The 27,204-nt window shown below is 48.0% G+C and overlaps 1 protein-coding gene across 1 annotated transcript; it reads left to right on the top strand.

Annotated features, from left to right (window-relative positions):
• Positions 1–2,326: 2,326 nt before the first annotated feature.
• Positions 2,327–21,953, top strand: PDLIM1 (PDZ and LIM domain 1). The gene is made up of 7 exons (XM_004681032.2): positions 2,327–2,347; positions 6,139–6,326; positions 8,172–8,256; positions 12,167–12,366; positions 16,481–16,632; positions 21,009–21,126; positions 21,466–21,953. Exons 1-7 carry the CDS (start codon positions 2,327–2,329, stop codon positions 21,650–21,652), a joined length of 951 nt encoding a protein of 316 aa, XP_004681089.1. The 3' UTR covers positions 21,653–21,953.
• The last annotated feature ends 5,251 nt before the right edge of the window (positions 21,954–27,204 follow it).

Genomic DNA, 27,204 nt, shown 5'->3' on the forward strand with positions numbered 1-27,204 from the left:
TATTTGGTTAAAGCCTCCATCCCTATAAAAGACAACACAATTTAACCATCCAGACTGGAACACTGTTGAGCAAAAAATGGGGGTTTCTTATACTAACCTGGTACCCTGGGACACCAGTCATGACACTCGTCATAAAACGTTTCTCCATATAATTTTGCTGTACATGAGTTTTTCATTAAACCAGTGGTCACAAATGCACTTGCGTGAAAAGGACAGGGGGCAACATACATTCGACTTGAGGGTGAGGTAATAAAATGAGTAGCTTCGGGAATGATAGGTGACAACTGGCACTAGGTTTCTCTGTTGGCAATAGGTGGTGGTGGGGACTGTGGCTACATGAAGGCCTATGCCTCATCTCAAGAGAATGGAAGCTCATCTGTTGGTGCTAGTTGTTGCCCGAAGGGAATCTAGTTCCACAGTTGCCAAGTTTTCTGATTTTTCACAAACTGAGAATCTAGGGGTTTGTGTAAAATTTGCCATCATGTGAATATTGACAAATTAAGTAGTAAAAAAAAAAAAAAAAAAAAGCAAAGGTTGTAGGTTGAATTTATTAGTTCTCTAGCTTTCAAACTTGATCTTGGCAGTTAAAGGAACCCATTTGACTATCAATAGAACATGTCATTTTAGGTGGAACCACATCCTGGCAGGTAAATGGGTACGGCAGCTCACAGTGGGTGGCTTAGAGCCTGATGGCACAGTCCTTCAATGGGTCAGCTGCCTTTCAGAGGAGGCTACTATCAGGTAATCTCCTTAACTTCCGTAGAACTAAGCTTTAGTGTTGTTTCCTAGTTGTAAGTGGGCATTTGAGACAGCTGCTACATTTAAATACCTTTGTTGTTCCCTATTGTTTTTCAGCTAAAATAAAATCATTACAAAAAGAAAATACAGGACTCCTAGGGCCTAGTCTGTGTTTACAGCCCTATCACTGACCTCTCCCTTTACTTCTTGTGTTTCATGTCTGCTTGTCTGTATGATGTTCCTGTAATTTGGCTGCTGCTTTCTCGTCTCAGCTGCCTTTGCAGAGTTTTAAGCAATACCACCTCCTCCAGGGAGTCTTCCCTGATTTCACTTTTAGGCTCTTGTTGCCACTTTACTTCTAACACAGTACTCCAGCTGCCTCCCCAGAGATGGTGAGTCCTCTGATGGGAGACACTGTCCTTTTCATATCTGTGTTCTAGCACCTTATGTGATTCCCAAAATCTACAAAGATTGGCTGTCAAACAGAAGCTGAGGCAGCATGCTCTGCCTGCATCATCTCATGTTATCCACAAACATCTTGCTGAGGTCAGGGCTTTCATAAATGAGAAGAGTGAGGCACACAGAGGTGAAACACTTTACCAAAGACACAAATCACAAGGGGCAGCAACTGGCCATCTGACTTCAGAAGCCACATCCTCTTTTTTTTTTTTTAGATTTATTTATTTATGCATACAAGAACTGGAGTACAGGCCAGAAATACAATGATTCACCAGAGTCAGCATGGGGAGAAGAACAGGCAGACTGACAAAGTTCATTGCTGAGAAGAACAGCGGGCTGGTCAGGAGAGGTCTGCCGCGACATGTGGTCACCTCCGGGGCAGGGATTGAACTTGCACCTAAGCAGTGTGGCCAGCTTCATATGCTGTGCGTTAAACTGCTGCGTCATCAAGGAGGGCCCCATTTAGTGCTTTAGAGGTAGGTTGGAGAAAGCAGGAGAGCTCCTTTATGGTCCTGTTCTGTACTACTTCAAAGTGAAATTCTCCTCAAAACCTTGTGTGCCCAGGAGCCTGGCAGGAATGCCCAAGCTTTCAAAGATGCAGTAGGAACGTACAGTATTGGGCAGCTGTAGAGGCAAACTCCTGAACTGAGTGTTTTTTGGGGCTGAAGGGAAGGTGAGGAAGACATGGGTGGTGTGCCTAGCCCCATTTATTCTTGTGCTGTAAGAGTTCTCTGGCCTGGAGTATGGTCTCTGGGGAAGAAAGTTGGAAGATTTTTAAGGATATCCATTGAACTTGTGGGCTTGTTTCTTTGGGGGGGGGGAATATAAAAAATAAATATAAAAAAAGATTCCTTTTTTAGAAATCAAAGATGACTCCATTGTGAGCTGGATTTGATGGAAATGAAGTGTCTAGAGGAAATGAGAATAGACGGTGTGGCTTGCTGGGTTACAGGGCCCCACGGCCTGCCACTCCCTAACTATGTAATCAGGCAAACGACTTCACCCCAGTTCTTCTATTGCCTCATCTGTAGTGGTGCAAATAATAATGCCTACCCGGTAGCCCTGCATGATGCAAATATTTAAACTGTGCTTGGCACCTAGAAGCACCTACTAACTGTTGCTGGTTGTCATGATTCACGTGTTCGATGACGTGAGTGTGGCATGAGTGCTGGGGGGCACCATGTGATGCGCGAGCCCACCAGAGACACAATCACACGTCTTGTGTCGATCACAGCACAGGCGCCACTTTAACTCTGGACTTCTCTTTGGCTCTGCTTGTTGCATGGTGGAAAAGCCAAGAGGCTATGGAATTTGGAATGAGGAACCTGGTTTCAAATTCAGGCTTAAACCTGCAGCTGTGTGAACTTGAATCAGTCACTTTTCCTCATCTACGAAATTATTGTGTCGTCTCACACAGGAGAGTGTATGTGAATGGACTTTGTAAAAGGCAAGTCTGATAATTTACTTAAATCTATTTTATTTCCCCAAAAGGTGATAGTTCCTAAAGGAACGTGAACTTAAATCTGTTTGTGTGCATTTCGTCAGATGATGTTGTCTTGTAACTTTCTGAGATTTCCTTTGGCTTCCTAGTGGTTTACCTTAAAAACAATCAGGCTGAAAGATAGGATGCCAGGCCTGCATTACTCAGGCTCTGAGCTCTGGAGGCTGGTTGTAGCTTGTCTGGGACCTGTCGGGATATGCTGAGCAGAGATGCCTCTCCCACAAGGCTGTTTGAAACGAGTGCTGGAAATTCCGGAGTTCTTAGCAGCTGAGCCCATGAAATTAGGAAGATAACCTCTATTTTCATCTTCTCAAATTCACCCCCCCCCCAGCTTTCCATGTCATCATTTCAGGTTTACGAGTGGTCACATTCCAGAATAATCAAGTTGAGGGAAATGATTATTTGATTACTCTTACAATTGTCAGTTTTTTTTTTTTAAAGATTTTATTCACATAGAACTGGGGTACAGGCCAGAGATGCAAAGGGTGAGAGGATTCACCAGAGACAGAGCAGGGAGCAGAATAGGCAGATTGATGAAATACACTGCTGAGGGGAGCAGAGGGCGGGTCAGGAGAGGTCTGCCACGCCATGTGGATCTCCTCTGGGGCAGGCGGGGATCGAACTCATGCTGAAGCGACGTTAGCTTCTGAGTGCTGTGCTTTAACCCGCTGCGCCAACAGAGAGGGCCCAACAATTGTCAGTTTTTATAGTATAAAACAAAACTGCACAATCACATTTAACATCAGTAGGTATTTGTTGAGTACCTACTATGTGCCAGTCACTGTGCTATGCACTGGGGACATGGCACAAAAGGCAGACAAAATGCCATCCTCACACACCTTACCAATGAGTAGGCTCTTGGACAGTCATTAAACCCGCAGAACAGCTGCTATGAAGGACAGAGTGTGTTAGAAGGATGACAGGATTTTGGGCTGGGAACAGGGAAGCCTTTTCCGAGAAAGGTCATTAAGCAGAGACTGTGGGCGGGGAAGGTAACCAGGCAAAGGTCCAGCAGGTGTGGCGGTCCTGAAATCAGTACCAGGAATGGCAGGATGAGGGTGGCAAGGGAGGTGTGTTCCTTAGAAACTTTATTACCGATGTGGTCATGCAAACGAGTTCATCAGCCAGGCTGCTTTTCTGGGAGATAGGGTTTGCCAACCCACAATCATCGCCAGTTATGAAAAAAATGGTCCTTGGGGCCCCTGTTGAGACGGGATAGACATACCGTCATACCAGATCAGTGTTCCCAGGGAGACGGGCAGAGGAGAGAGAAACTGGGTTTGATTTCAGGTACTAGGAGGCTCAGTGTAGAGAGGGGAGCAGCCTGTGCTTCGCCACAGAAAAATGCCTTTTCCCAGTGACTGGGCAACAGGGTCGGACCCTTGGCTCAGAGGCTTTCCTCATCCGAAAGCCAGATCTCTGGTAAACAGATGATGGGAAAGCCAGAGAGGAAGGTTAGCGGGTCAGGATCTCTGCACTGGTTTCCACATCCTGCTACATTCCAGGAGAGTTTTGTCTGATAAAGTCACAGCATGTTTGAGCCTGAAGGGACCGCAGGGATTGAGTCATCCACCCATTATCTCACAGGGTCCTGATGGGGGCTGGATGGGGATGGCCGCATCACGCTAGCCCCGGCAGGGGGTTCACCCCGTGTGCTTTCGCTTTGGTGAGGGTCAGCTGGAAACTGCTGCAGACAGCACCAGAGGGGGAAATGGGGCTCGGCCCTGGCACTGTTGGGTGCCTTGGGGAGCCCCTTTGCCGTGGGTCAGCTGATGGAGACACCGTGTGTCACAAGGTCCCCCTTCGTTGCCTCTCAGGGGCCAAGGACCTCCAAGAAGAGGCCGGACCCAGTGGGTGCTGAGTCTGCCAGGACAGTCAATACGCTCTTCCTGTGACTTGGCAACACCAGCTGCTTCTGGGGCATCTGCAACTCCTAACAAGGGAGGTCTTTTTTTTTTTTTTTTTTATAACAGTTTATTTTACATTTTTACATTTTTTTCCCATCTCAATTGTAGTCCCCGCTGGTTTCCCATCACCAAGTCACCCATGTGCCATCACCATAATCCTGTGCACTTCCCTCACAAGGGAGGTCTTTTAAGGTCAAAGTCATGGGCTGACCAGGATGATAGTAATATATTTAGTAGACCTTGGTTTAGGAAATGCCTGAAAGTAAAAAGCTAACGAGCTTAGGAGTGTTAGAAAATGAGTCAGTGCTTTGTCTATCATGCAGCCTCTGTATTCACTTGAAAAATAGCATGCAAGGCTACAGGTTCGTTCAGTCCACACTCCCATGCTCTGCGAGCCCAGGTCTGCCCAAGTGTTGCTCTCGCCGTGGGAGCCACTGGTTTAGAAGCATCAGTGTGCAGAAAGCCAGCTGTCTGCTGAGAGGACCTTGGTCATAGTCAGCGTCTCTGGTGAAGGATATGAACCAACATAAACCCCAACTATCATAGTTTTAAATATTGTTTATTGCTTTAAAATGTTTTTATAATAGTTTATTTTTACATCATTTTGTGCCTTTTCCCATCTCAGTTGTAATCCCCATAGGCTTCCCACCACCCATTCACCCATGTGCCATGCATTCCCCCCACCCCCATTTTTTATCCCATTCCCCACTCCACCCCAATAAAATGTCTCTGGTTCATAGTTATTCATTCCCCCTGCCCCGGTCCTTTATGCTCCTTCTGTGAGTACAACCATTTGGAATTTTTCTTTCTGGCTTATTTCACTAAGCATGATCCCTTTCAGCTCCATCCATGTTGCTGCATGGCATGAGTTTATCTTTTTTGATTGCTGAATAATATTCCATTGTGTATATGTGCCACATCTTTTTATTCTAGTCATCTACTTTTGGGTATTTTGGGTTGATTCCATGTCTTTCTATTGTAAATCAAGCAACATGTTTATTGCTTTTTTCAAGTACAGAAGGAGTTCAAGTTCCTTCTGAAAGACAAAAACATTACAGACGTATCTGAAATTTGGTGTGCCTTGAATTTTATTCTGTGCATAAAAAATACAGGTTAAGATTTTTATAGAAATAGGATGTTACTATACAGAATGTTTTAAAAAATATAACTGGTGAGTTGTTTTAGGAAAACAAGAGGTAGGAGTCTGGTTCATGGGTACAGTCCTGGGTCTGTAATGTGCAACCACACAGTAACAGCAGGACTAGTAACACCAGTGGCAGGCCAGCTGGGTGCCCTGAAGTCACAGATCTTTGTAAACCTCAGATTCCTGGTCCCTAAAATGGGTCTGTTCCTTGTCCTCCTTTCTCACAGGTTGCTGGAAGGATGCAATGAGATGTTATATGGAAAAGAACTTTTGGAAACCCAACATATTATACAAATATAGTTATCTAAATGAATGATTTCAGCCTGCATATATTTTTCAAAGCATGTCAGAAATACTTCACCCTGCAGGGTAACTTGGTTTCCTTGTAGACAAATAATAATCATCCTGCTCTTTCCTTTCCCCAGGTCACTCCTGGAAGCAAGGCTGCTATAGCTAATTTATGTATTGGAGATATAATCACAGCCATCGATGGGGAAAATGCCAGCAATATGACGCACTTGGAAGCTCAGAACAAAATTAAGGGCTGTGGGGACAACATGACTCTCACAATAACCAGGTAACACCTGTGGCAGTGCTCATGCATTTGTTTTTCTTTCTTTTTTTTTATTTATGCATACAAGAACTGGGGTACAGCCAGAGGTGCAGGGATGAGAGGATGCACCAGAGACAGAAGCAGAATAGGTGACTTTATTGAAATACACTGCTGAGGAGATCTGCAGGCGAGACAGGAAAGGTCTGCTGTGCCTTGTGGGTCAGCTCCCTGGCCAGGAATCGAACCCATGCTGCAGTAGCTGTGGACAACTTCATAATGCTGTGCTTTAAACACTGCCACCAGGAAGGGCCATGCTGGTTCACTTCTGATCCCCGGAAGCTGCTTGTGAACAAGAGCTGCCTCATCTCACTCAGAATCCCTAGCTGTGGGTCCTGCAGGCAGGCCAGACACCTGTGGAGTTAGGATATTTTCCTCTCTAATTTTTAGAGCTTCTCATAGCATGAACACCTTCCTCTAAGATAAGTGCAATTTGCTTGGTCCAACACAACTAACCAACATTTCTGGGAAGTAAAATCACTTACATGCTGTCAGATTAAAGGAAATTAATATTTCTTCCTGGAAACCATGGAGAATGTACTTAGGGTGCTGCTCCTGTTATACAAGGCTGAGCAGAGGGTGCGATGCCAGGTGATTCCAATCGTGGAGAAAGACTTCACTTTGGACTACACTGGGTGTCGCTTTAAGTGTCTGGCATATTAGGAGGGCTGGGGTTGGGTGTTCTCAACAGGCTGCAAGCGAGGAGAGCGTGTGGGGAGTGGCAATAGGATCAAATTCCTGTTCTTTCCCGAGTCCTGGAAGGGGTTCTGCAGGGGCACGATTCAGGAGCCATCTGATTCCTTCATGGCTCCTGATTTCCTGCTGGATCAGGCTTAGTTTTCATTCTGGTCTTCATGAACATGCCCTTGAACATCTTGTTTGTCTTAGCTTTCACAGTTCTTCATCAAGCTTTGCTCAGGTTGTCATTGTGAACTAGGTTCGGCTCTCCTACTTTCTTCCACAGGACTGGAGGAGGGACCAAAGACAGGGCAGGACATCAGATATTCTGTACACCTCAGACCTTCGGGGAGGTACACCCTGCTCTTGTTGACACTTATTATGCTTATTATTAACAACACATGTACCCCTCATTCTTGGCTCCTAGTTTTGACTCAGTCCAAATCCTCTCCTGTAAGCCCTAGTCAAGATGTACATTCATTCATCCACTCATTCATTCATTCACTCATCCACTCATTCATTCACTCGTTCATCCACTCATTCATTCATTCACTTATTCACTCATTCATTCTTGATTGATTTACCATAGGTCAAGCAGGTGCATCTTCTGTGTATCTAGGACAATGCCAGGTACTCTTATAACATACAAATATTCTCTATCCATAAGAGCAAAAAGCACCACTAGATTTGGCTATATGAGTGGTGCAAGGAAATCCTTCACCCATTCCAAAAGGGAGCATCACTTTGACTTGGGACAGACTGGCTTCAGGGTGTCTGCACTGGGTGTAGAGAGGAGAAGCTTGCTCCATTCTGAGCAGGCCTAGGAGGCAGCATGGCCGAGTGTCAGGACACAGGAAGGAGGATGAGGCTGGATGTCCCAGCAGCCTGGGCAATCCCAGGGGCCAAACGTGGGCAGCCAGCTGGACTGATCAGATCGATGTTTTCAGATTGATGTTTCCAGCCAGCTGGACTTATCAGATCGATGTTGCCATGTTGGTGGCAAAATGGAGGGAAAGGCAGTAGCAGAGGGCTAGCTCAGAGGCTACTGGTCAGAGAAGAGAGGGCATTTTCCTCCTGGTTTTGTTCTATACTACCTAGCATGAATGGAACAACACTTTTGTCAATCTGTTGCAGATCTGAATTTAAACCATGGTCTCCTTTGGTGACAGAAGAAGGGAAACGTCATCCATACAAGATGAATTTAGCCTCTGAACCCCAAGTGAGTACTTGCTCCCCATTGCACTTCTCTCACTCCCCAGCCCCATTTCTGCATTGACACAGCTCAGCACGCTCACGGTTTTTCCTGCCCTGGAAGCCTGGGAGATCCCTCCCCGAACATTTGGGACCTGGCTCTCATTCCATTCTTCCCGTAAGGGAACTGGGGGAGGGAGGGCTGGAAAACCCCGTGGCCATGACACTGTGGCCTGGGGCTGGAAGCAGGGGGCAGGAGGTGCACCAGGAAGAGGGCGGAAGGCTTCCTGTCCACTTAAGAGTGGCAGGCCCGTCACACCAGGAGCTGACGCAGCTCATCACGGGTTTCAGATCCAGTGAGGGCCCGGAGGCGTCAAGCCCAGAGGGACTAAGGGGCCATTTAATTGCAATCTCTACTTCTCTTCCCAGCATCTGTTTTCCATGAGCTTTAGGGTGGAAATTTCTAGTTTTGTCACAGTGAGACTCTTCTAGTGAGATCTTAATATGACTAAAGTACGGCGGTGGTTCATACTGAAAGATATGGCAGGGAGTTGGTACCTAACTTTTGGCTGAACAGAATTTCCGGTCCTAAAATCCCCTATTTATTTGTAAGTAAATGTCTCAATAGATTATTTTCTCTTGATCTCAGTTGTATTTTCTGAATAATCTATAGTAAATGGATAGTCTTTTGAAGTAGGAGGGAAAGTTTAAAGTATTGTTAGAACACATCTTTGTGAAAGTACTGATACCTAATATGCTACTTTTCACACGATATATGTGTTGGATAAATTAATGAGTTATTGATGAAAAGTTAATAAGCTGATAATGACATTTAAAGACTTCTTTTAATGAAGTCTCAAGGTTGGTTGGTTTGTGACTATTATACATTTAGCCCCAATTGAAGATTTGAACTTGAATTTCTTTTCTGAATTTGGGAACACTTACTGTTTTTATGGTGAATTGCGGTATAATCCAAACAGCACATATAGCTATCTTTTAGCTATAAAGCAGAATCTTATATGAGTGAATTCCTTTGGATAACCTGATGTAGGTAAAACAGTTACCTGTCACTCAATATTTTCTCAAAAAGCTTCCCCTAAGATGTCAAAAATATGATAACAATTTTTTTTCCATTAATGTGAAAATCAGATACCAAGAATCCTAAGAGTCACTTTAAGGATCATTTTGTGTCTGCTGTTTCAAAATGATGCAGACTTCTTTTTCCCAGTAATTCCTCTAGGAAAGTTCATAAAATGACCCTCAGTCTAGAAACAGGTAGTTGTACAAACTAATTTAAATGTGCTACCATTAACTCCAGTTCCCCAGGGAGTTGTTAGCCACTTTATTAAATTTTTGATAATTAAGTTTTCATGTAAATTCTCATGTGTTATTGTAGAATGATTTTGTTTTATTTTGATCTATCTAAAGTCCAAGTTAGCACTTAAAAAAGTGCTAAATCTGGGCCCTCCCTGGTGGCGCAGCAGGTTAAAGCACAGCATTAAGAAGCTAAAGCCACTTCAGCACGAGTTCGATCCCTGCCCCGGAGGTGACCCACAGGGTGTGGCAGACCTCTCCTGACCTGCCCGCTGCTCCCCTCAGCAGTGTTCTTCCTCAGTCCACCTGTTCTGCTCCCCACTCTGTCTCTGGTGAATCCTCTCACTGCCCCTGCACCTCTGACCGGTACCCCAGTTCTGTATGCATAAATAAATAAATCTTTTTTTAAAATGTGCTAAATCTTAAAATTAATAATAGTTTTTATGAGTATTATATTGGAATTTTCATCAAACACATAACCTGTCTTAATATTCTAAAGGTTGTGCTCGTCAGATTAAAAATTTTCTCAAATACTTTAACATCCAACTTGAGTATGTTTTTTGTTGATTTCAATAATTCTTTGTTCATATGAAAAACTTCCCCACCTCTCATTTCTCCTGAATCTTCCACTTCCAGTCATTCTAAAATAAAAGAATGAGTAAGAGCAGAGTTCATTTATAATTAAAAGTTCTGTTAGTTCATGTAATGCCAACCAACACCCCAGCTTATCTGAGGTCAGTGTAGTTACACACCTAGTTTATATTTCCTCATTATTGAGTTTCCTTGGAGACTGATAAATACAAAGGCCAAACAATTACATCATCCCTTCCAACAGGCAGGCCCTGAATTAACTGCTTGACTTCTGGACAGACCAGTGTTCACATGGGATTAGAGATACTCCTTTTATGTACAAAACAGATATATCCTTGGAAGGTTCTCAATAAACTGAAAACCAGTGTCCTGCTGCCTTCCATTCTGATGGGAAAGGTGCTGCTGTGGAGAAGGAAACACAGGCTGGCGTGTGTGCTGTGTGCCAGGCACTGAACCTGGCACCCTCATCTTTCCCTCCAAGTGCTCGGGAGGGAGGGTGGGCGGGCTTGCTTTACATCGTTTTAAAGATGAGGAAATGGCTCAGAGAGGTATAGCTTGCTCCCAAAGCTGAACAGGAAGTGACAGGGAACAATCAAACAAGATGAGAGAATAAGAGCTCTTGCGCAGTTTTCTGTGCCGCCCTAAGGCGGGTTGCGGAGGTTGGGGGAGGACGCTGCAGCTGTGCTGTCTGGGAGTGGGCAGGCCCCATCTGCAGGCCTGCTGCTGTGAACAACTCCCAGCATTCTGCAGAGAAGTGCCATAACACTTATTGAACGGTGTAAGTGTAGTTCTTTAATTCTGTGGTTCCTGCTAAAGTTATGTTCTTAACTCCCCAAACTTCCCCTTTTGCAAATTATCTGTGTGTGTCTTTTTCCCAATGTGAGCAAAGTCAGCTCAGCATAATTTTACATTAATACCTCACCCTTCAACTTGTTGGAGAGGAAGCCTGTCTGAAGGGTGGAAAGGTCATCTCAGTCGTAAAGTCATTTTCATGTTGTCAGTGAATAAAGCTGTTTGTTGTCATCATCCGGGAGACTGAGAAAGAATGGAAGATGTGGAGGATTAGCAGAAAAATAAAATAGGAAACTCTTTTGGGAAGGTTTTATGATGAAAGAGAAGTAGATTCAGAGGGTCTCTGGAGAACCCAGGAAATAGGATGGCTTCACAGAGCATACAGGGCTCTGGCACCCTTGGCTGGTCCCAACATTTCCCTGTGGAAAGCACTGTGCTAACGGAGCATCAGAAAAGCCATGCTTATTGAAAAGAAGAGTGTTCATTTAAGAAGTTGCTTTGGGTATAAAGAAGTGTGGAGATGGTGTATTTGTAATCCTCCAGATGGGGGCTGGGGCTGCGGCTGGGGCCGCTGCTGGGGCCGGGGCCGGGGCCGGGCCTGGGCCTGGACACCTCCTTAACTTCCAGAGGAGGGGAATGAGCCTGGAGCAACTCAAAGCTCTTCTGGCAGTTTCCCTGGCCCTACCTTCCTTCTGATCAACCTAGTCTTTCTCCCACAGGAAACAACAGATCCTCAATTCTCTCAGCCCCAGTTACCAGCTCTGAGCCCTCTGACTGTTCAGCAGCTGCTTGGCAAGGATACCTCAGTCCTCTTATCTGATTTGTGTAGCCCGCCCTCTTCTGGGGAATTAATCACCGCCTTTCATCTTCTGCTTTGCACAGACCCAAGAGATAGCCTGTTCTCATCCCAGTACCCTAATTCCTCTGGAAGGTGTTTCAGCTCTGACTTGCATTCTGACAGCCCAGGGCCTCTAGGGGTGCCCTGCCCCAGGGTATGCAGCAGGGCCTTTGGGCTTTCCTGGGCCTCCGGAGAGGAGCACGGCTCACACAGGTGTCCATCTCTCAGGCTTCCGCACGCATTGCCCCGTGTCTGGTTGTCTGGAGAGCCCTACAGCGAAAGCGAGGTGCTGGGCGACCACCACTGCAGCCCAGGTGGGACTCCCTCCTACAGCTCAGCCAGCTGTGGCCATCGGGTGTATGTGGGGGGGTCCCCCTGACCACTCCTCTGACCCTCCCTGCAGGAGGTCCTGCATATAGGAAGCGCCCACAACCGGAGCGCCATGCCCTTCACCGCCTCCTTGGCCTCCAGCTCTGCTCCCAGGGTCATCACACAGCAATACAACAACCCAGCCGGCCTCTACTCCGCGGAAAACATCTCCAACTTCAACAACGCCTTGGAGTCAAAGGTTGCAGCTAGCGGGGAGGAGGCCAGCAGCAGAGTGTAAGTCAGCCTCGCATGCTCTTCCAGGTCCGCCCTGGAGGGGCCTCCTCAACTAGCCTGGGCCAGTCCAGGCAGGTGGTACAGGGGTCAGTCACCATCCCAGGAGAAAAATGTCTCCACTGGCACATACGTTTTCCTTTCAATTACTCATTTCTAAAAGGGTACGAACACCTGTCTTTTAGGGCTGTTCTAGAAAGAAGTCACATGTCTGCACTCATTGGTAGACTGTTCCGGGGACCCATGCACTGGCTCCTGTGGTCATCATCTTGTACGAGACCCTGCACCTCTCCTGGGAGCCCTGAGAAACTCTTCTATAGTTATAGTTTGCAGTTTCTGCTTGTGTTCACCATCTGATCTGGTGAAGTTGTGTTTGCTTTGGCTCCCAAAGTGGCTTAATGGCATATTAGAGAGTAACCTTGAATGTTTATATCTCGTGGCAGAAGCAGGCTGGCCTGAGGGAGGGGAGGTGCTGCAGGTGCACAGTGCGGAGGTCCTAAGGGGGTGTGTTTGCTCAAGAGAGGGTAGGGCTGAGCCCCTCTGTCACAGGCCATGTGATTACAGCTGCCTCTCAGTCTTTATCCAAAACACCTTTTTTTTTTCTTTCTTTTTTTTTTAATCAATCCTTTATCACTAGTTTTTTGTGAGAAATTTTTTTCCCCAATTAGTGGGCTGCCTGTTTTTTGTAATATCTCTTTCGCTATACAGAAGCTCTTTAACTTGATGTAGTCCCATCTATTTATCATTGCCTTCACTATCATGACATTGGGTGTTCTATCTTTAAAGATGTCACTGAAGTGTATGTCGTGTAGTGTTTGGCCCATCTTTGCTTCTAGGTATTTTATGGTTTCCATTCTTATGTCTAGGTCTTTAATCCACTTCAAGTTGATTTTTGTGTATGGAGAGGTAGTGATCTAGTTTCATTTTTTTTTTTTTTTTGCATGTAGCATCCCAGTTTTCCCAGCACTATTTGCTGAACAAACTTTCTTTGTTCCATTGTATCTTCTTTGCTCCTTTGTCAAAAATTAGCTGTCCATAAACTTGTGAGTTTATATCTGGGTTTTCTATTTGAGTCCACTGGTTTGTATGTCTAGTCTTGTTCCAGGACCATGCAGTTTTGATTATTATGGCTTTGTAGTATAGCTTGAAGTTTGGGATTGTAATGCCTCCATTCTGTTTTTGCTTAGACATGAGGGTTTTAGCTATTTGAGGTCTTTTGTTGTTCCATATGAATCTCATCAATATTTTTTTTCTATTTCTTTGAAAAATGTCATTGAGATTTTTATTGGGATGGCATTAAATCTGTATATTGCTTTAGGTAGGATGGCCATTCTGATGATGTTAATTCTCCCAATCCATGAGCAGGGGATGTCTTTCCATTTCATGGTGCCAAAATACCTTCCAGAGCTTTCCTGCAGATGAGCCCCAGTCTGTCCCATCCCATACTCCACGAAGATGAATCCAGAGACTGTACTATCTCAGCCTGGGACACAGAACTAGAGGGAGTGTGGAGAGTCAGAGGTGGGGCCCATGCTCTGTGGCTGGAAAGTGAATGGACAAGGTTGGTGTTGCCACCTCCATTGCCCAAAGGTAGCAGAGAGGGTGAGGGCCCAGAGGCTGAGCTGTGTGCAGTAGAGGGAATAGAGGAGCATGACAGCTGGCCTGTGCAGAGGGGTTTGCTCTTTGGCTCTGGTTATAAGACAAATAGGCCTGGGATTCTCATTTCTGCTGATAAATGTCATGCAAAGGGTAATCAGAAATCATCTTTTATTTGAAATCTGATTTTGAAGTGTTGGTGACCTTCACAAGTGCTGGAAAAAACTACATGGTCCAAACTTGGATGATCACTAATAATCATTCCTGCTTGGAATCTTCAGTTGTTGTTTTATAAAGATTTATTTATGAGCTAGGGTAGACAGAGGTCCAGGTGGTGGGAGGACTCACCAGACATGTAGTGGGGAGCAGAATAGGCCCATCAACTGAAATACACTGCTGAGGGGAGCAGTAGTTGAGACAGCAGAGGTCTGCTGTCCCTGGGTGGGCATCGAACTCATGCTGCAGTGGCTGCAGATAGCTTCACAGAGCTGCACTTTAACCCATTGCAACAGCAGGGAGGCCCCAGTCCTCAGTTCTTATATTAACTCTGAAGCACATTTTGCTGTTCAGTTGACCTCCATTTCATTTTTAACAAGAGTCTGTCCAGCTCCCAGGGTGAGTACATTGCAAATGAATTGCTTTAAATGCAGGGTAGCAGTGGTCAAAGTTCCAGCACACACCACTTAAAGGTGTGCAAAGGGTCGTCATTGGGAGCCCCTCTGAGTGCTTCTCTGTGGTACCCTGCATTTAGTTCTCTTTCCTCAAGATATTATTCAGCCCCCCAGTGCATGAGTGTCCAGCACTGAGACGACCCTAATTTTCTGTTAAGTTTCCCAGTCAGTAGGGGAGACTTTGTGATGTGACTCTGGCTAGGCAAAAATGGTCACTGGCCTTAATCATGTTAATCAAGGCGAAGTGGCTACTGATGCTGCTTCTACCTCCAAATTCTGGCTCCTGCAAGGCCTTGCTATGTTGAGGTGATGATATACTTTGAAGCGACTGAGGGGGCTTGAGGCTGCCACGCTGGGTGTCCCCAGCTTTGCTGTTAAGAGTTTTCTCTCAGACGGCACAGTAAGGAGCTGAGTGGCGGAAACACCATGATCGGTGTGTTTTGGTGCTGGAGGAGGCTGTGAACGTGACCCTCTTTTGCTGTCCTACAGTGGAATGTTCTGTGATCTGGATTTAATAACCCAGGAAATGACACATCCTTAATTGAAAGAGCAGCTATGCATTGGGAAAAATGTGTGCCAGAGAAATATTTTTAGTATGGCCTTGGCTGTTATTTCTCCATTAATGTCTTCTTTGTTGTCTGATGCTCCCCTCAATCTGAAACAATTAAATCTGAACTTGTCTGGCTGCTGTGCCAGCCTTTTGTGTAGGCCCTGTCCCCGCCTGCCATAGATGTGTCTGGGCCTTTATCAAAACTCCCTTCTGGGTGTTCTCACTAGAGGAACCCTGCTTCAGACTAGAACCCTCCCAAACGCTTGAGGATGAATCCCCAGGCAGTGGAGATTCTATAGGAATGCTTGGAATTAAATTTTTCTATTTCTGAAAAAACTGTCACTGGGTGTTTTTAGGGGCTGTATTAAATCTGCACATCATTTGTAGTGTTGACATAACAAAATGAAAACAAATGAAATCAATCAATGAAATCATCCAATCCACAATGAAATCATCCAATCCACAGATGTGGCGTCTTTCATTTCTTTATTCCATTTCTTATAATGTTGATCTTATAATGTTGGACCACAGAATCCCACGTCTGTTAATAGAAAGCCCAGAGGGCGGGACGGGGGTCCATGTGTCCAAGGGTCCATGTGTCCGGGGGTCCATGTGTCCAAGGGTCCATGTGTCCAAGGGTCCATGTGTCCAAGGGTCCATGTGTCCAAGGGTCCATGTGTCCAAGGGTCCATGTGTCCAAGGGATGGATGAGGTCAGAGGTTCGCCCTCTTCTGTGGCAGCCGCACGCAGCCGCACGCAGCCGCACGCAGCCGCACGCAGCCGCACCGCGGCGGGCATGTGAATGTGCAGCAGCCATTTTTCCTTTTAAAGCACACCTGCTGCAACATTCCTCGCCCCCACTCTGCGGGCCGTGGGCCTAGATTCCCCTCCTCCTCGCCGGAGCTGGGGGTACTGAGGAGGCTCGAACTCTAGCCCTCACACACTGAGGCTTTGAGCTTCAGCCCGCTCGGCTACCGAGGAGATCTTACCTGGAGAGGTTCAAAACGTCCTCTTGTAGACTATAGACTAATGAGCTGCTGATGGTTGCTGATGGTTGCCAATTGCCTGAAAACAAGGTCCCTTAGGCCCACCGGTATCTCCTCAGCCTAGCTCAGTTTTGTACTGAAAGCTTTCAGGAGGTCAATCTCAAAAAGAGATTCACAGCACTTGCGTGATGCTTGATGTAAGCTTAGTCTGCGAAATACAATCACTAGGTTTTAGGCTACACAGAGAGGCCTGTCTCTACCTCCTACATACTCGTAACTCCTACATACTCCTGATGAATGTACATTCTTTGCAGCTTAGAACATACCCACTCTCCAAGCGGCCTCATCATCGACAAAGAATCTGAGGTTTACAAGATGCTGCAGGAGAAGCAAGAGTTAAACGAGCCCCCGAAGCAGTCCACTTCATTCCTGGTTCTGCAGGAAATCCTGGAGTCGGAGGAGAAAGGTAAGGGACTGTGTGGTTTGGGACCCTCGTTCCAAGCAGGGCTGAGACTGCCCAGATCGCTCAGCGGCTCCCAGTAGGCAGAGCGAGCCCCTGTGCCTTGCGAGGCATGACTGTTACAGTGCCAAAAACTCTCCCAACAAATGAGTGACACAGCTGGGAATGGGTTCCTGGGGGGAGGGGGGGGGAACAGTAGGAGCTGAGGTCACTGAGTACCCTGTGGGGGGTCTGTCTGCCATTTGCTTGGTGCCCACATGCCACAGGTGCTTGGCAAGTGTGAGCAGGTGGCCAGGAGTACAGCCGCGGCTCGGGGAGAGCAGGTGCACCTGTACTAGGTGAGGGGGGGGGTTCGGTGTACCCCCCCTCCCCCGGGATAGAAAGCGCCTCCTGGGTGACCTCAGGCACACTGCTAAACTTGCTTCCTAGGCCCGTTTTCCCTTGTCACTCAAGGAGAAAACCCTTTTCCCCTAGTAACTGTAGGGCCAATCACATGTCATCAGCGATAGAAAATGCCCATTATGACTGGCACAGAGGAGGCACTTCGCCACTGTCACATTTGAAAGCGACTAGGGGCCCCAGTCCCAGTGAGCTTGTCCACGCTGTGTGTGTGTGTGTGTGTGTGTGTGTGTGTGTGTGCCGTGATGGCCAAGTTACTCTGCCGTGTACAAGTCTCACCCTGGGAGCGCTGTTGAGTGCTCTCTACTTAGTGTAGGAGCCCTGGCAGCCGCGGGTGTTGGAGGCATGCCTTTCCTCACCCTCAGGAAGGTCACCCCGAAGCACCTGTCCTCAGCTTACTCACCTCTGGCGGTTCCCAGCAGCAGCCTAGGTGCAGGGAGATTTTTCTGCAGTGAGGTTTCGTGCCCCCTCCCCCTGTGCCCGCCTGCGCAGACTTGGTGCTCTTGGCGGGGACACCCGGTGAAGCTGAGAGAGAGGCCCGCTTCCCAGGGGCTCCTGTGCTTGCTCAGGAAAGCCAGTAGGATCAGGGCCAAGCACCCCCTGGAGGGCGACTGCTCCTCAAGGCCTCCAGCTGCAGATTTGGCTTCCTGGGGTCCATTCTGAGCAAACACACCAGTGCCTCAGCTTGCTCCCCACAGTTGTATGGGTTTTTTGGAGAAAGTAGCAGTTTCATGAGCACAAAAAAATTAGGACACTTCTTCTTTTGGCTTGCATTACCTGTGCAGGGTGGAAGCCATAAGCCATACCGTGTTTATGCGGCCCAACAGACAGGACACTTGCAGGTCAACTTTGGATGACTGCTTTGTTAACACATGAGCAATCACAACACCCGCTTATATTTGAGATGAAATGGTCCAAGCTCAAGCCAGTGGCTTGGAAAGTGAAGGTAACTGGCATTCCAGAAGGTTCCTAGGGCAGCACTGCACCCAGGACCTGCCCCGGAACCACCGTGAGATCGTCAGCAAGTCGCTCTTCTCCCAGGGTTTTAGCATCTGCTTGTGTCCAGGTTCAGCATGGTGACCTAGTGGGTGGCTTCAAGCCACAGGGGAAGCTGGGCACCGCAGGTCAGGCGATAAGCCTCCCGATAAAGTCCTACCTCTGGATGAGGGTAAAGGTACTGGCTCCCTTAATTTTAATATTGCTCTGAATAAAATTCCAACATTTGCAGGGAGATGACTCTTAAAAGCTTACCATGAAATCTATATAACAAAAGGTACCGTCACAACCACTTGTGTGTCCAGCTTAGTGACATTAACACTTTCATGAGCTTCATCCTACTGTAGCAATAGTGTCAGATTTTTCTTGTTCCACATTAAGTGTACCTTAAATATTTATGTATACATATATCAGTTATATGCAACATCTTGTCAACAGTCCATGTATTGGAGGAGGCTCTAAACGAGCAGAGTCTTGGCCAGCGACATTGTGAACTAGAAAACATGGTGGGAATGACACACTCCCAGATTAGGAAGCCGGACACATGCCTGAGTGGAGAGACTGCCGATGGTGCAGAGTGGTGATAGCAGATTTGGGTACCAGGCACAATGTGGAACCATGGAAAGGCAGGCCTGAAGGGATAGAAAAAGCCATGCTGAACTCATTTTTTTCCAAAACAATCATGAGAAGGAAGATCACTAGCAGGAATTTGGGAATTTTGGTAGTTGCCTTCAGTCTAAAACAACCTAATGTTTTCAATTCAGACTTTAGTTTCAAAGCGAAAATTATGACATATTCAGTTACTTTAAAAAAGTATAACTTTTTCTATTTCAGTTACATTGGTTTACAACTATGTATGTACAATGTTTTTGTACGAGCGACCTGAGAGGCGCAAGATGACATTTCATTGCAGCCCAGATGGTGAATAAATGAGAGGAAAGCTTGGCCAGCAGGTGGCGCTGCTGGACTGAACAAGTCTCCCTTTCAGCACAGCTGGTGTCCTGGCTGTGCCCACCTTCACCGTGGGCACAAAAGTCAATCAAGGCAAAAATGCAATATTTTTCCAAAAAAAAAAAAATCAAAATTAGGGCTATCCTAGTGGCTCAGGTGTTTCACTAGATTCACCTGTTCTGCTCCCCACTCTTTGGTGAATCCTTTTGCCACCCTTACACATACCTCTAGCCTGTCCCCAAGATCCTATATGCAGAGTAGAACTTTAAGAAACATAAAGCAATGCAAATTCTGAACACAGTTGGGAGTGTACTCAAATCGTGAAGGGAGGTTTGGTAGACACAAGAAGGGTACGCGGGCTCAGGGATACCACAGCCCAAAGCAGGTCCCCCGACGGCCTGAGCTAGGGGCAGCACCAAACTCTCCCATCTGTACACTTACAACTGAAAACCGTGGAAAACCTGGCGCCCGCTGTCCCTGCCAACAATCCACCTTTTCTCACATGCTGCCACGTGCATATCTGTGCTCAGCAGGTTCCCATGCCGCTTGGAAACCATCCCTGTCTGTCCTCTCTAAGGCAGCAAGTGCCCCCGCCCTGCCCACTCTTGACTTAGCCATGGGCTGCAGGAACGCAGGTGTTTCTCACATTCTCAGGGCTGCTGTTGGCTGTGACTCGGCCTTGCGCAAAACTGGACCTGGCCCCAGCCTCCTCCCAAGGCCAGCAGAGAGGCATCTCCCCTGCCGTCTACTCTTGGGATGCAGGGCGCCCAGGGTTGGGACCAAGCCACATAAGTACAGCCAGTGCCTTTGGCCCAAGAGCGCTGCTGTCTGTTTACCTTGCGTTTGCCCAAGCAAGTCAGAAGCCACAGTCTGAGGGGTGGGGTAATGATATCCACCGGTGTCCTGGCACTACTGAGCCCTCAGGCCGGTTAACACACGTGGGGGGCTGTTCTGTGCCCTTAGGGTGTGGAGCAGGGAAGCAGCTGTCCCTGAGGGGGCAAAATGACCTCCAGTAGACAGCCACTGCCCTGTTGGGTGGCATGGCTGGGGGGTGGGGGCAGGCACCGGTCCTGGGGACAAAATTCAGAGCCTCCCTACCCCTGGCTGACTCACCCCTGCTTAATGCATCCCAACACTTGCACTAGAAGCGCCACGTAACAGACTCACAAGATAGCCAGGACCCTGTCAGCCTCAGAACTGCACTTGTGGGGTGACCCTCTCCTCACCCCCTTACCTTCCTTATAAAGCCACTGTGTTGCTTTGCTTCTCATTGCGTCCAGTGGTTCTAAGACTGTGGTTCCTGGACCAGCAGCCTCAGCAGCACACCTCCTGAGAACAGGTTAGAAACGCAAGGCCCCAGATTCCGAGGGAAGGCCCAGGAATTGGTTTAACAGGCGATGTTAGCGCATGAGAAAATTTGAGAGCAGCTGCTTTAGTCTACAGAACTGGGTTTCAGCCATCTTCCCACAGCCTGAGATACTTGTGCAGCAGGTGGGGGCAGGGATGTGGATGTGATCTTGGTATCTGAGATGCTCGGAGGTGCCTGCTCTCAGCCACTGGTGTGGACAGTTCTCTAGCTGCTTGGCTCACAGCCTGTTGGACCTAGGTAGGGTCCATCCTGGCTTTGCTTTGACATTTAATCGTTCATTTCTAGGTATTTATTGAGCTCTTATTTGCTCCTGGCTTTGCTTTGACATTTAATCATTCATTTCTGGGTATTTATTGAGCTCTTATTTGCTCAGTTCTGTGGAGATTTAAAAAGGGTAAAGACAGGGTTAGGGGGGACCTGGTACTCAAATGGAGAGACATGTGAATAATTGACAAATAACTGTCTGGTCACATCACAGTAAAAAACAAATAATGTGGAAACATAGCCAGATAGATAACAGAGATACTGAAGCAGAGCTATGGGGTGCTGCTGTCTCAAAGGACGATGTGCCACAAAGAGCAGGTGGGTTCTCACCAGCGTACGGAACTGCACACAGAACAGTTCCTCACCACCTCGCTGACCAACCCAAGTGTTTTCCTCATTTTAGGGGATCCCAACAAGCCATCCGGATTCAGAAGTGTCAAGGCTCCAGTCACCAAAGTAGCTGCATCGATTGGAAATGCCCAGAAGCTGCCCTTGTGTGACAAGTGTGGCACCGGCATCGTGTGAGTACCCGCCTCCCAGGCTGGGCGAAGCGCGAGCTGGCCCTCGGCGGAGGGCGAGATGGCAGCAGGGGCGCCCACTGCCAGCAAACCGGGGCGGCGGCTCCCTGGGCCCAGGCACCCTCAGACAGGAGCATGTGGCCCAGAGTGGAGGGTCTTTGTGTAGAGGCGGGAGGGACTCCTGGAGGGCTTCCGGGCAGTCTCTCTGGACCCCAGGAGCGCAACCCCTTCCTTGCTGGAGGACAACTGGGATGCTTCATCCGCCCTTCGGGGCCTCCTGGGGAGAGCTTGGGGCCTCCAGAGGCCTTGCTTGTCTCACGGCGCCTCGCTCTCCCCCTGCAGGGGCGTGTTTGTGAAGCTGAGGGAACGTCACCGCCACCCCGAGTGTTACGTCTGCACCGACTGTGGCATCAACCTGAAGCAGAAAGGCCACTTCTTTGTGGAGGATCAGATTTACTGTGAAAAGCACGCCCGGGAGCGGGTCACACCCCCAGAGGGCTACGATGTGGTCACGGTGTTCCCCAAGTGAGCCGGGGTGGCTGAGCGCGGGCCTCCACTCAGCTTGCTCTCTGACGCTGTCCTCTCTGGGAGGTTCCTACTTACCCCCTCTGTTGATTAAGGCCACGGCCCCTCCCTTGCTCCCCGAGCCCACAGCTGCGTGGCGCCTGCTCCTACAGTGGATGGAAGGTTGTTCCATGTCCTGCAGCAAAGCCGTGTCTTTGCACCGTTCACCTCCTCTGCAGATGGACACCAGTCATTGGAACCCAACTGAATTCAGTATGTCTGGTCTTGATTCCATTTTTACTCAATAAATGAACAGGCTCCAAGGCGGTGTAGTGTCTGCTTATCATTTGGCCCCAAGTCCTATTTCCTGTCAAGAGGCCCCCTTCTCGTGAGGGTTTTCCACTGCTCTGAGATCTTCAAGACTTTTCCTCTAACACTGAGAAAACTGGCTTCTGAGCAAGTCATATTCTTCTACTTCTTTAAAGTTTGCACCACATGGGCTAATACAGCATCTGCAGTTATGCCGACATGAGTTTTCTTTCCACCTGGCTGTTCTGGGGGTTATCAGAGAAAATGAATAATTCTGAAGAATGGATGGAGCTCTTTGCCCACGGGCCTCAGTTACTCCCTGTGTCCTCTCTAGGTGGCCTGGCAGATGGCCAGGCTGTTCTGAAGTGCCCAAGTTGCAGAGGGAGGCCCGAGGAGCGTGCCCGCCAGAGCCACAGTGGCTGAGGTGTCACCCTCTCTAGTGAGGAGCCAGTGGTGAGGGTGGCAGCTTCCATAGTTTTCTCAGCTCTCTGCCATTTTGGGGACCGGATCTCACCAACAGAGGTATCACACAGAAAGCCACAGGGTATTAGACACCATTCTTACAGGACATTGGCAAAAATGAAACATCCTCCTACAGCGATACATACAACTGGAGAGGATAGCTGGAGCCCTGAACATTCTGTTTTAAGAACAATAGTAACCGTTTCCCCCATGAGCTGGTAAAAGAACCCTGGTTACAAAAGGAATTTTTCAGGACTTCTAAGTAGTCTTGCATTTTAACAGACATGGGAATCACTTTGGGACCCTGTTAAGATGCAGATTTCAATGTGCAAGGCCTGTAAGGCCAGCGACTGTTCTGGCAAGGTCTAAAGTTTTCTGATGCTCCTCGTCCATGCATCACATGTTAAGAGGCAATTTTTCCAGAACACTGGCTTGGACATACTTGGGGATCATATGGCTGCAATATTGTGGCTGCATTTAAGTTCACTGTTCAGGACTATACACTAATACTTTTTAAGTGCAGGTGGACACACAAAACAAAGCAAAATCCAGCTCTTCCATTATGAGAACAAAATGGTGGCTTCCACAGTGGAAGGAGGATGGAAGTAGAAGTCGGGAAAGGGGGCTCACCAATGTGATGGTGCATGGAATTACGCTGGGTGGAGACCATTATGTAGCATATACAGATGGCAAATAAATTGCTCTACACTGAGAACCTGTATGGTGTTACAAGCCAATGTCCCTTCAGTACAAATGTTCAAGTATTAATGGTTATATACAATAAAATTCCTGTCTTTTTCTTTAAGTGTTGATTACTGTGTACCCCTCAGTCAAGATAGAGACTATTGCCATCACCCCCTTTCCAGTCATTTTCCTCCCATCTCAGGCCCCACCCAGGCGTAGCACATTTGGGGTCGCCCAACTCAACCAGGCTCCCAGCGCCTTCCCTCTTGCCATCATGAGGGCGCTGAGCTGTGTCAGGGTCCAGGGCCCCAGAGCAGGCTGCGCTCCATGCCTGTGGCCTTGTGACCTTCACCCAAGCTTCTCGTTTGCCCTGAGCCATCCACACGTCCCATAAGGGCAGGGCCTCCGAGCCATTGGGTTTTGTGGGAGCTGCAAGGGAAACATGTTAATTTTCTGTCTAAAATGGAACGTGAACTGATGATACAATAAGTGGGAAGTGAGCGAGTAAACACAATTGGCTAGTTCATGGGCTCATCTTTAGGGTTTCATCCCTAGATGAAATGGTTAGATGTGCTAAGAAAACAAGCCGATGCATCCTTAGAGCTGGGAGACGGCCTATCAGTCAGGGTAACATAAACAACTTACAGGTTTCTAATATACAAGTCTACCCCTCCGCATTCATAAACAGCATCATCTTCAGTATTTTCTCCTCGAATCCCCGACTTCTGAAAAAGCCCAGGCTGAGGCAAGAGGCACTCTGGGAGCAGGAGGCTGGGCTGCCATTTCCTGGGCCCAGCCCTCTGACACCCATTGCCACAAACCCACAGGAACAGGGAGAGGGTCCAGCAAGGCAGAGAGGGGCTGGGCCACCTGGCAAGCTTGATTCCCTTGAATAGGAATTGACACCTCGTTCTCAGATGGGGACATACTGTGTCCACAGCACTGAAGGTCTTCAAGGTGAGAGTCTAAGATGAAAGAATGTGGTATCAGATGCCCAGAGAGGGGAGGAGGCAGGGGGCATGGGTTCACGTGATTTGATGAAGGATGAGTAGGACATGTGCACATATGGGAAAGACATCTTTTCATTAAAAAATGGGGTACAGCTCTCTCACTCGGGAGACAGTTCTCCAGACAGCATGACTCAGGGCTTCTAGTTGGTTTGCTACCAGAGCTCCAAGTCAGCGGAGCAGTTCAGAACAAAAGAGATCTGAGGAAGAGAAGGCATCTGATTGAAGGCAGGTGATTGGTTCTGTGAAGTGAAGTGGAAATACAAAATGCAGCTGTCAGAACTAAGCTATTGTAAAAACCATGTATCAGACTTGGGCAAGATGGCAGCAGAGTAAAGACGCCGAGATGCCTGCGTCAGGCTTGCACAGGAACTGAGGGCTGAAAACGGACTACAGACTTAAATAATATGAATTTCAACCCCAGTGAAAACATCCTGGACTCACTAGAAGGTAGATAACTGAGGAGGAATTGGCGATTGGGGAGTTCCGGTAAGGGAACTCCTGGGAAAACTCAGACACCTGGAAGTTCAGCGGGCTGCAGGAGCCGCTTTGCCCCTTGCTAAAGCCCTAGAGATGAAGGGGTTGGCTCAGCTTGGTGAGTGGAGCCCAGACTGAAGTAGGACTGCAAATCTGATCCGGAACACCTGGGGTACTGCTGGAAAACTGCTGAAACTGCAGACCCGGTAGGAGTACCTGGGCGCTGCCCAAAGCCACTGATGGACCAGCTCGACCAGCTCAGGAACGGGCAGAGTAAAGACGCCCAGACCACTATGTCCAAGCTCACACGGGAATATATAAAAACGGACTATAGACTTGCTGAGTTTCAACCTAAATAAGAACGCCCTGGACTCACTAGAAGGAATATATTGAGGGAGAATCAGGGGTTGGGGAGTTCCCATAAGGGAATTCCTAACTAGAAGCTCCACAGGCAAGATTAGCAGAACCCTGCAACTCTGATGGGGGAGTGCCAAGGCTTCCTGCTTATTCGGCTCCTTTAAAAATCTAGGTGCCTGGCCCTCCCTGGTGGCACAGCGGGTTAAAGCACTGCACTGAGAAGCTAAAGCCACTTCCGCATGAGTTCAATTCCCGCCTGCCCCGGAGGAGACCACATGGCGTGGCAGACCTCTCCTGACCCGCTCGCTGCTCCCCTCAGCAGTGTACTTCGTCGATCTGCCTGTTCTGCTCCCCACTCTGTCTCTGGTGAAGCCTCTCACCGCCCCTGCACTCTGGCCTGTACCCCAGTTCTGTATGTACAAATAAATAAATCTTTAAAAAAAAAAAAATCTAGGTGCCTGGAAGCCAGGAAGCAGCTGCAGAGGGAGACTGACGGGAGGTGGCAGCTGCGGCTGCACTGCACAGCGGCAGCAGCTTTCTGCCCCAGCCCTGCTACAGCCCTGGAGATAAACTGAGACAACTCAGCCCTGGAGATAAACTGAGACAACTCAGTGGGAAAAGGCTGCAGCTCGGAATCAGGAGTGCCCAGACCCGAGGATACGTGCAGAAGTGTTGCCATCCTTTGCCCCAGCAGCCCCGGCAAAGTCTTGGATATAAACTGAGACAGAGCAGCTAGGTGAGTGGATCCCAAGCTGCTGGGGTGGGTGGGGAATGCTCTATGTAGAGCCCAGGAGGTGGAGAAGAGGAACTGGCAATTGGGGCCCCTCTAGCCCTGCCCGCATCTTCTACCCCCCCCCCCCAACAAACATCTGAGAATAGGCAACATTAGGGTTTGGTCAGGCCTTCACGCCATTCTTAAGGAGTGGTCAGCAAGACTCACAAAGCCCCTGAGTTAAAGAGGGAAAAAACAAACAAACAAACAAACAAACAAACGGTTAGACAGGACCCAACCACAGGCCCAATCCTAGGGAAATGCAACAACTTTAACAATCTTCCATGGACACATTCAACATAGAGAGGCCCTAAGAAGTGCCTCAAATGGGGAGACTTGCTGAGGGGTCTATCTGCTTACTGCATCTACCCACAAAAACTGTGGTAAAACCCTGGAGTTAAAGAGATACAGCTGGGCTCTGTGAGAGGAGCTCAGGCAGTGGGGAGGCACTGCTCAGGGAGGGACTCTTTGAACTAGACACAAAGATCCCTGAAAGCTCAAGGGAGGACTGGCAACCTGCTCAGCTGGGAGAATTTCAACCCTCTGGCACTTCCCTGCACTGTGTGGGAAGGGGAGATCCGCCCCCACAGCAGAGGTGGGAGGACTTGGGAGCCAGGAAAGCTCACAGTACTTAGAGAGTAAACAAAACCAGCCACCAACTCAGCCACAGGCCCAGTTCCAGGGAGACCTACAACACTTCTAATACATCATAACCACCATGGGCACACAAAACTTAGAGGGAACCTGGGACATCCGAAGACTACAAAGATAACTACAAAGATAAACAGACGCCTTCCAGTGTTGGGCCAAACCAGTAATTCTGCCCTCCACCTTCCTTTGTGTCTGTGTGACCCCTCCCTAAGCCCAGACAGATATGGAGGCAGATACCACACCCTAGCGTTAATTCCTGGGACAAATCGAAATTGGATTCTGATATCAGCGCTGAGATATCTATTCCTGGAAACACGCTCTTGTGTGATTGAACTGTGACCTAGCTTTGACTCTTGTTAATCTTTGAATTCCTTTGCTAAGTTGAATTTGTGCGGGCTATGACTCATGTAAGGCCAATGAGGCCTATATATTCCCTGACATCCCTCTGGTCCGGGTATTGCTTCCCTTGTGTGGCTTGTGTGCCTGCAAGAAAGCTTGAGCTAGCTGGCTCAATAAACTCTGCTTGCTTGTGCATCACTGGTCCTGTCTTTTGTCGCGGGAGGCAACCGGGTGATTTCAGACCTTAACACCAGAAGCACGGACTCAACGTGTTGCTAGAAGAGGCTGAACACCACAAGAGACTCCTGACTATTACTAGCTGAGATGACAGACACAATTACACATGGTGGGGGCTGGGAAAAATAACAAAACTCAGAATACCCTCCACAACAGAAGTGTCTGGAAGTCCCTCAGCCATTCCAGAAAGAACATTAAAAAGAAAATGCCAGTCAATAGCAATACCATGTCTCAGCGAATAGAAAGTATTAGAAAATACACAACAGGGAAAAGAAGACAAAC

Source organism: Condylura cristata, unplaced genomic scaffold, assembly GCF_000260355.1.
Source record: "Condylura cristata isolate star-nosed mole 26May11 unplaced genomic scaffold, ConCri1.0 scaffold00011, whole genome shotgun sequence".
Taxonomy (NCBI): Eukaryota; Metazoa; Chordata; class Mammalia; order Eulipotyphla; family Talpidae; genus Condylura; species Condylura cristata.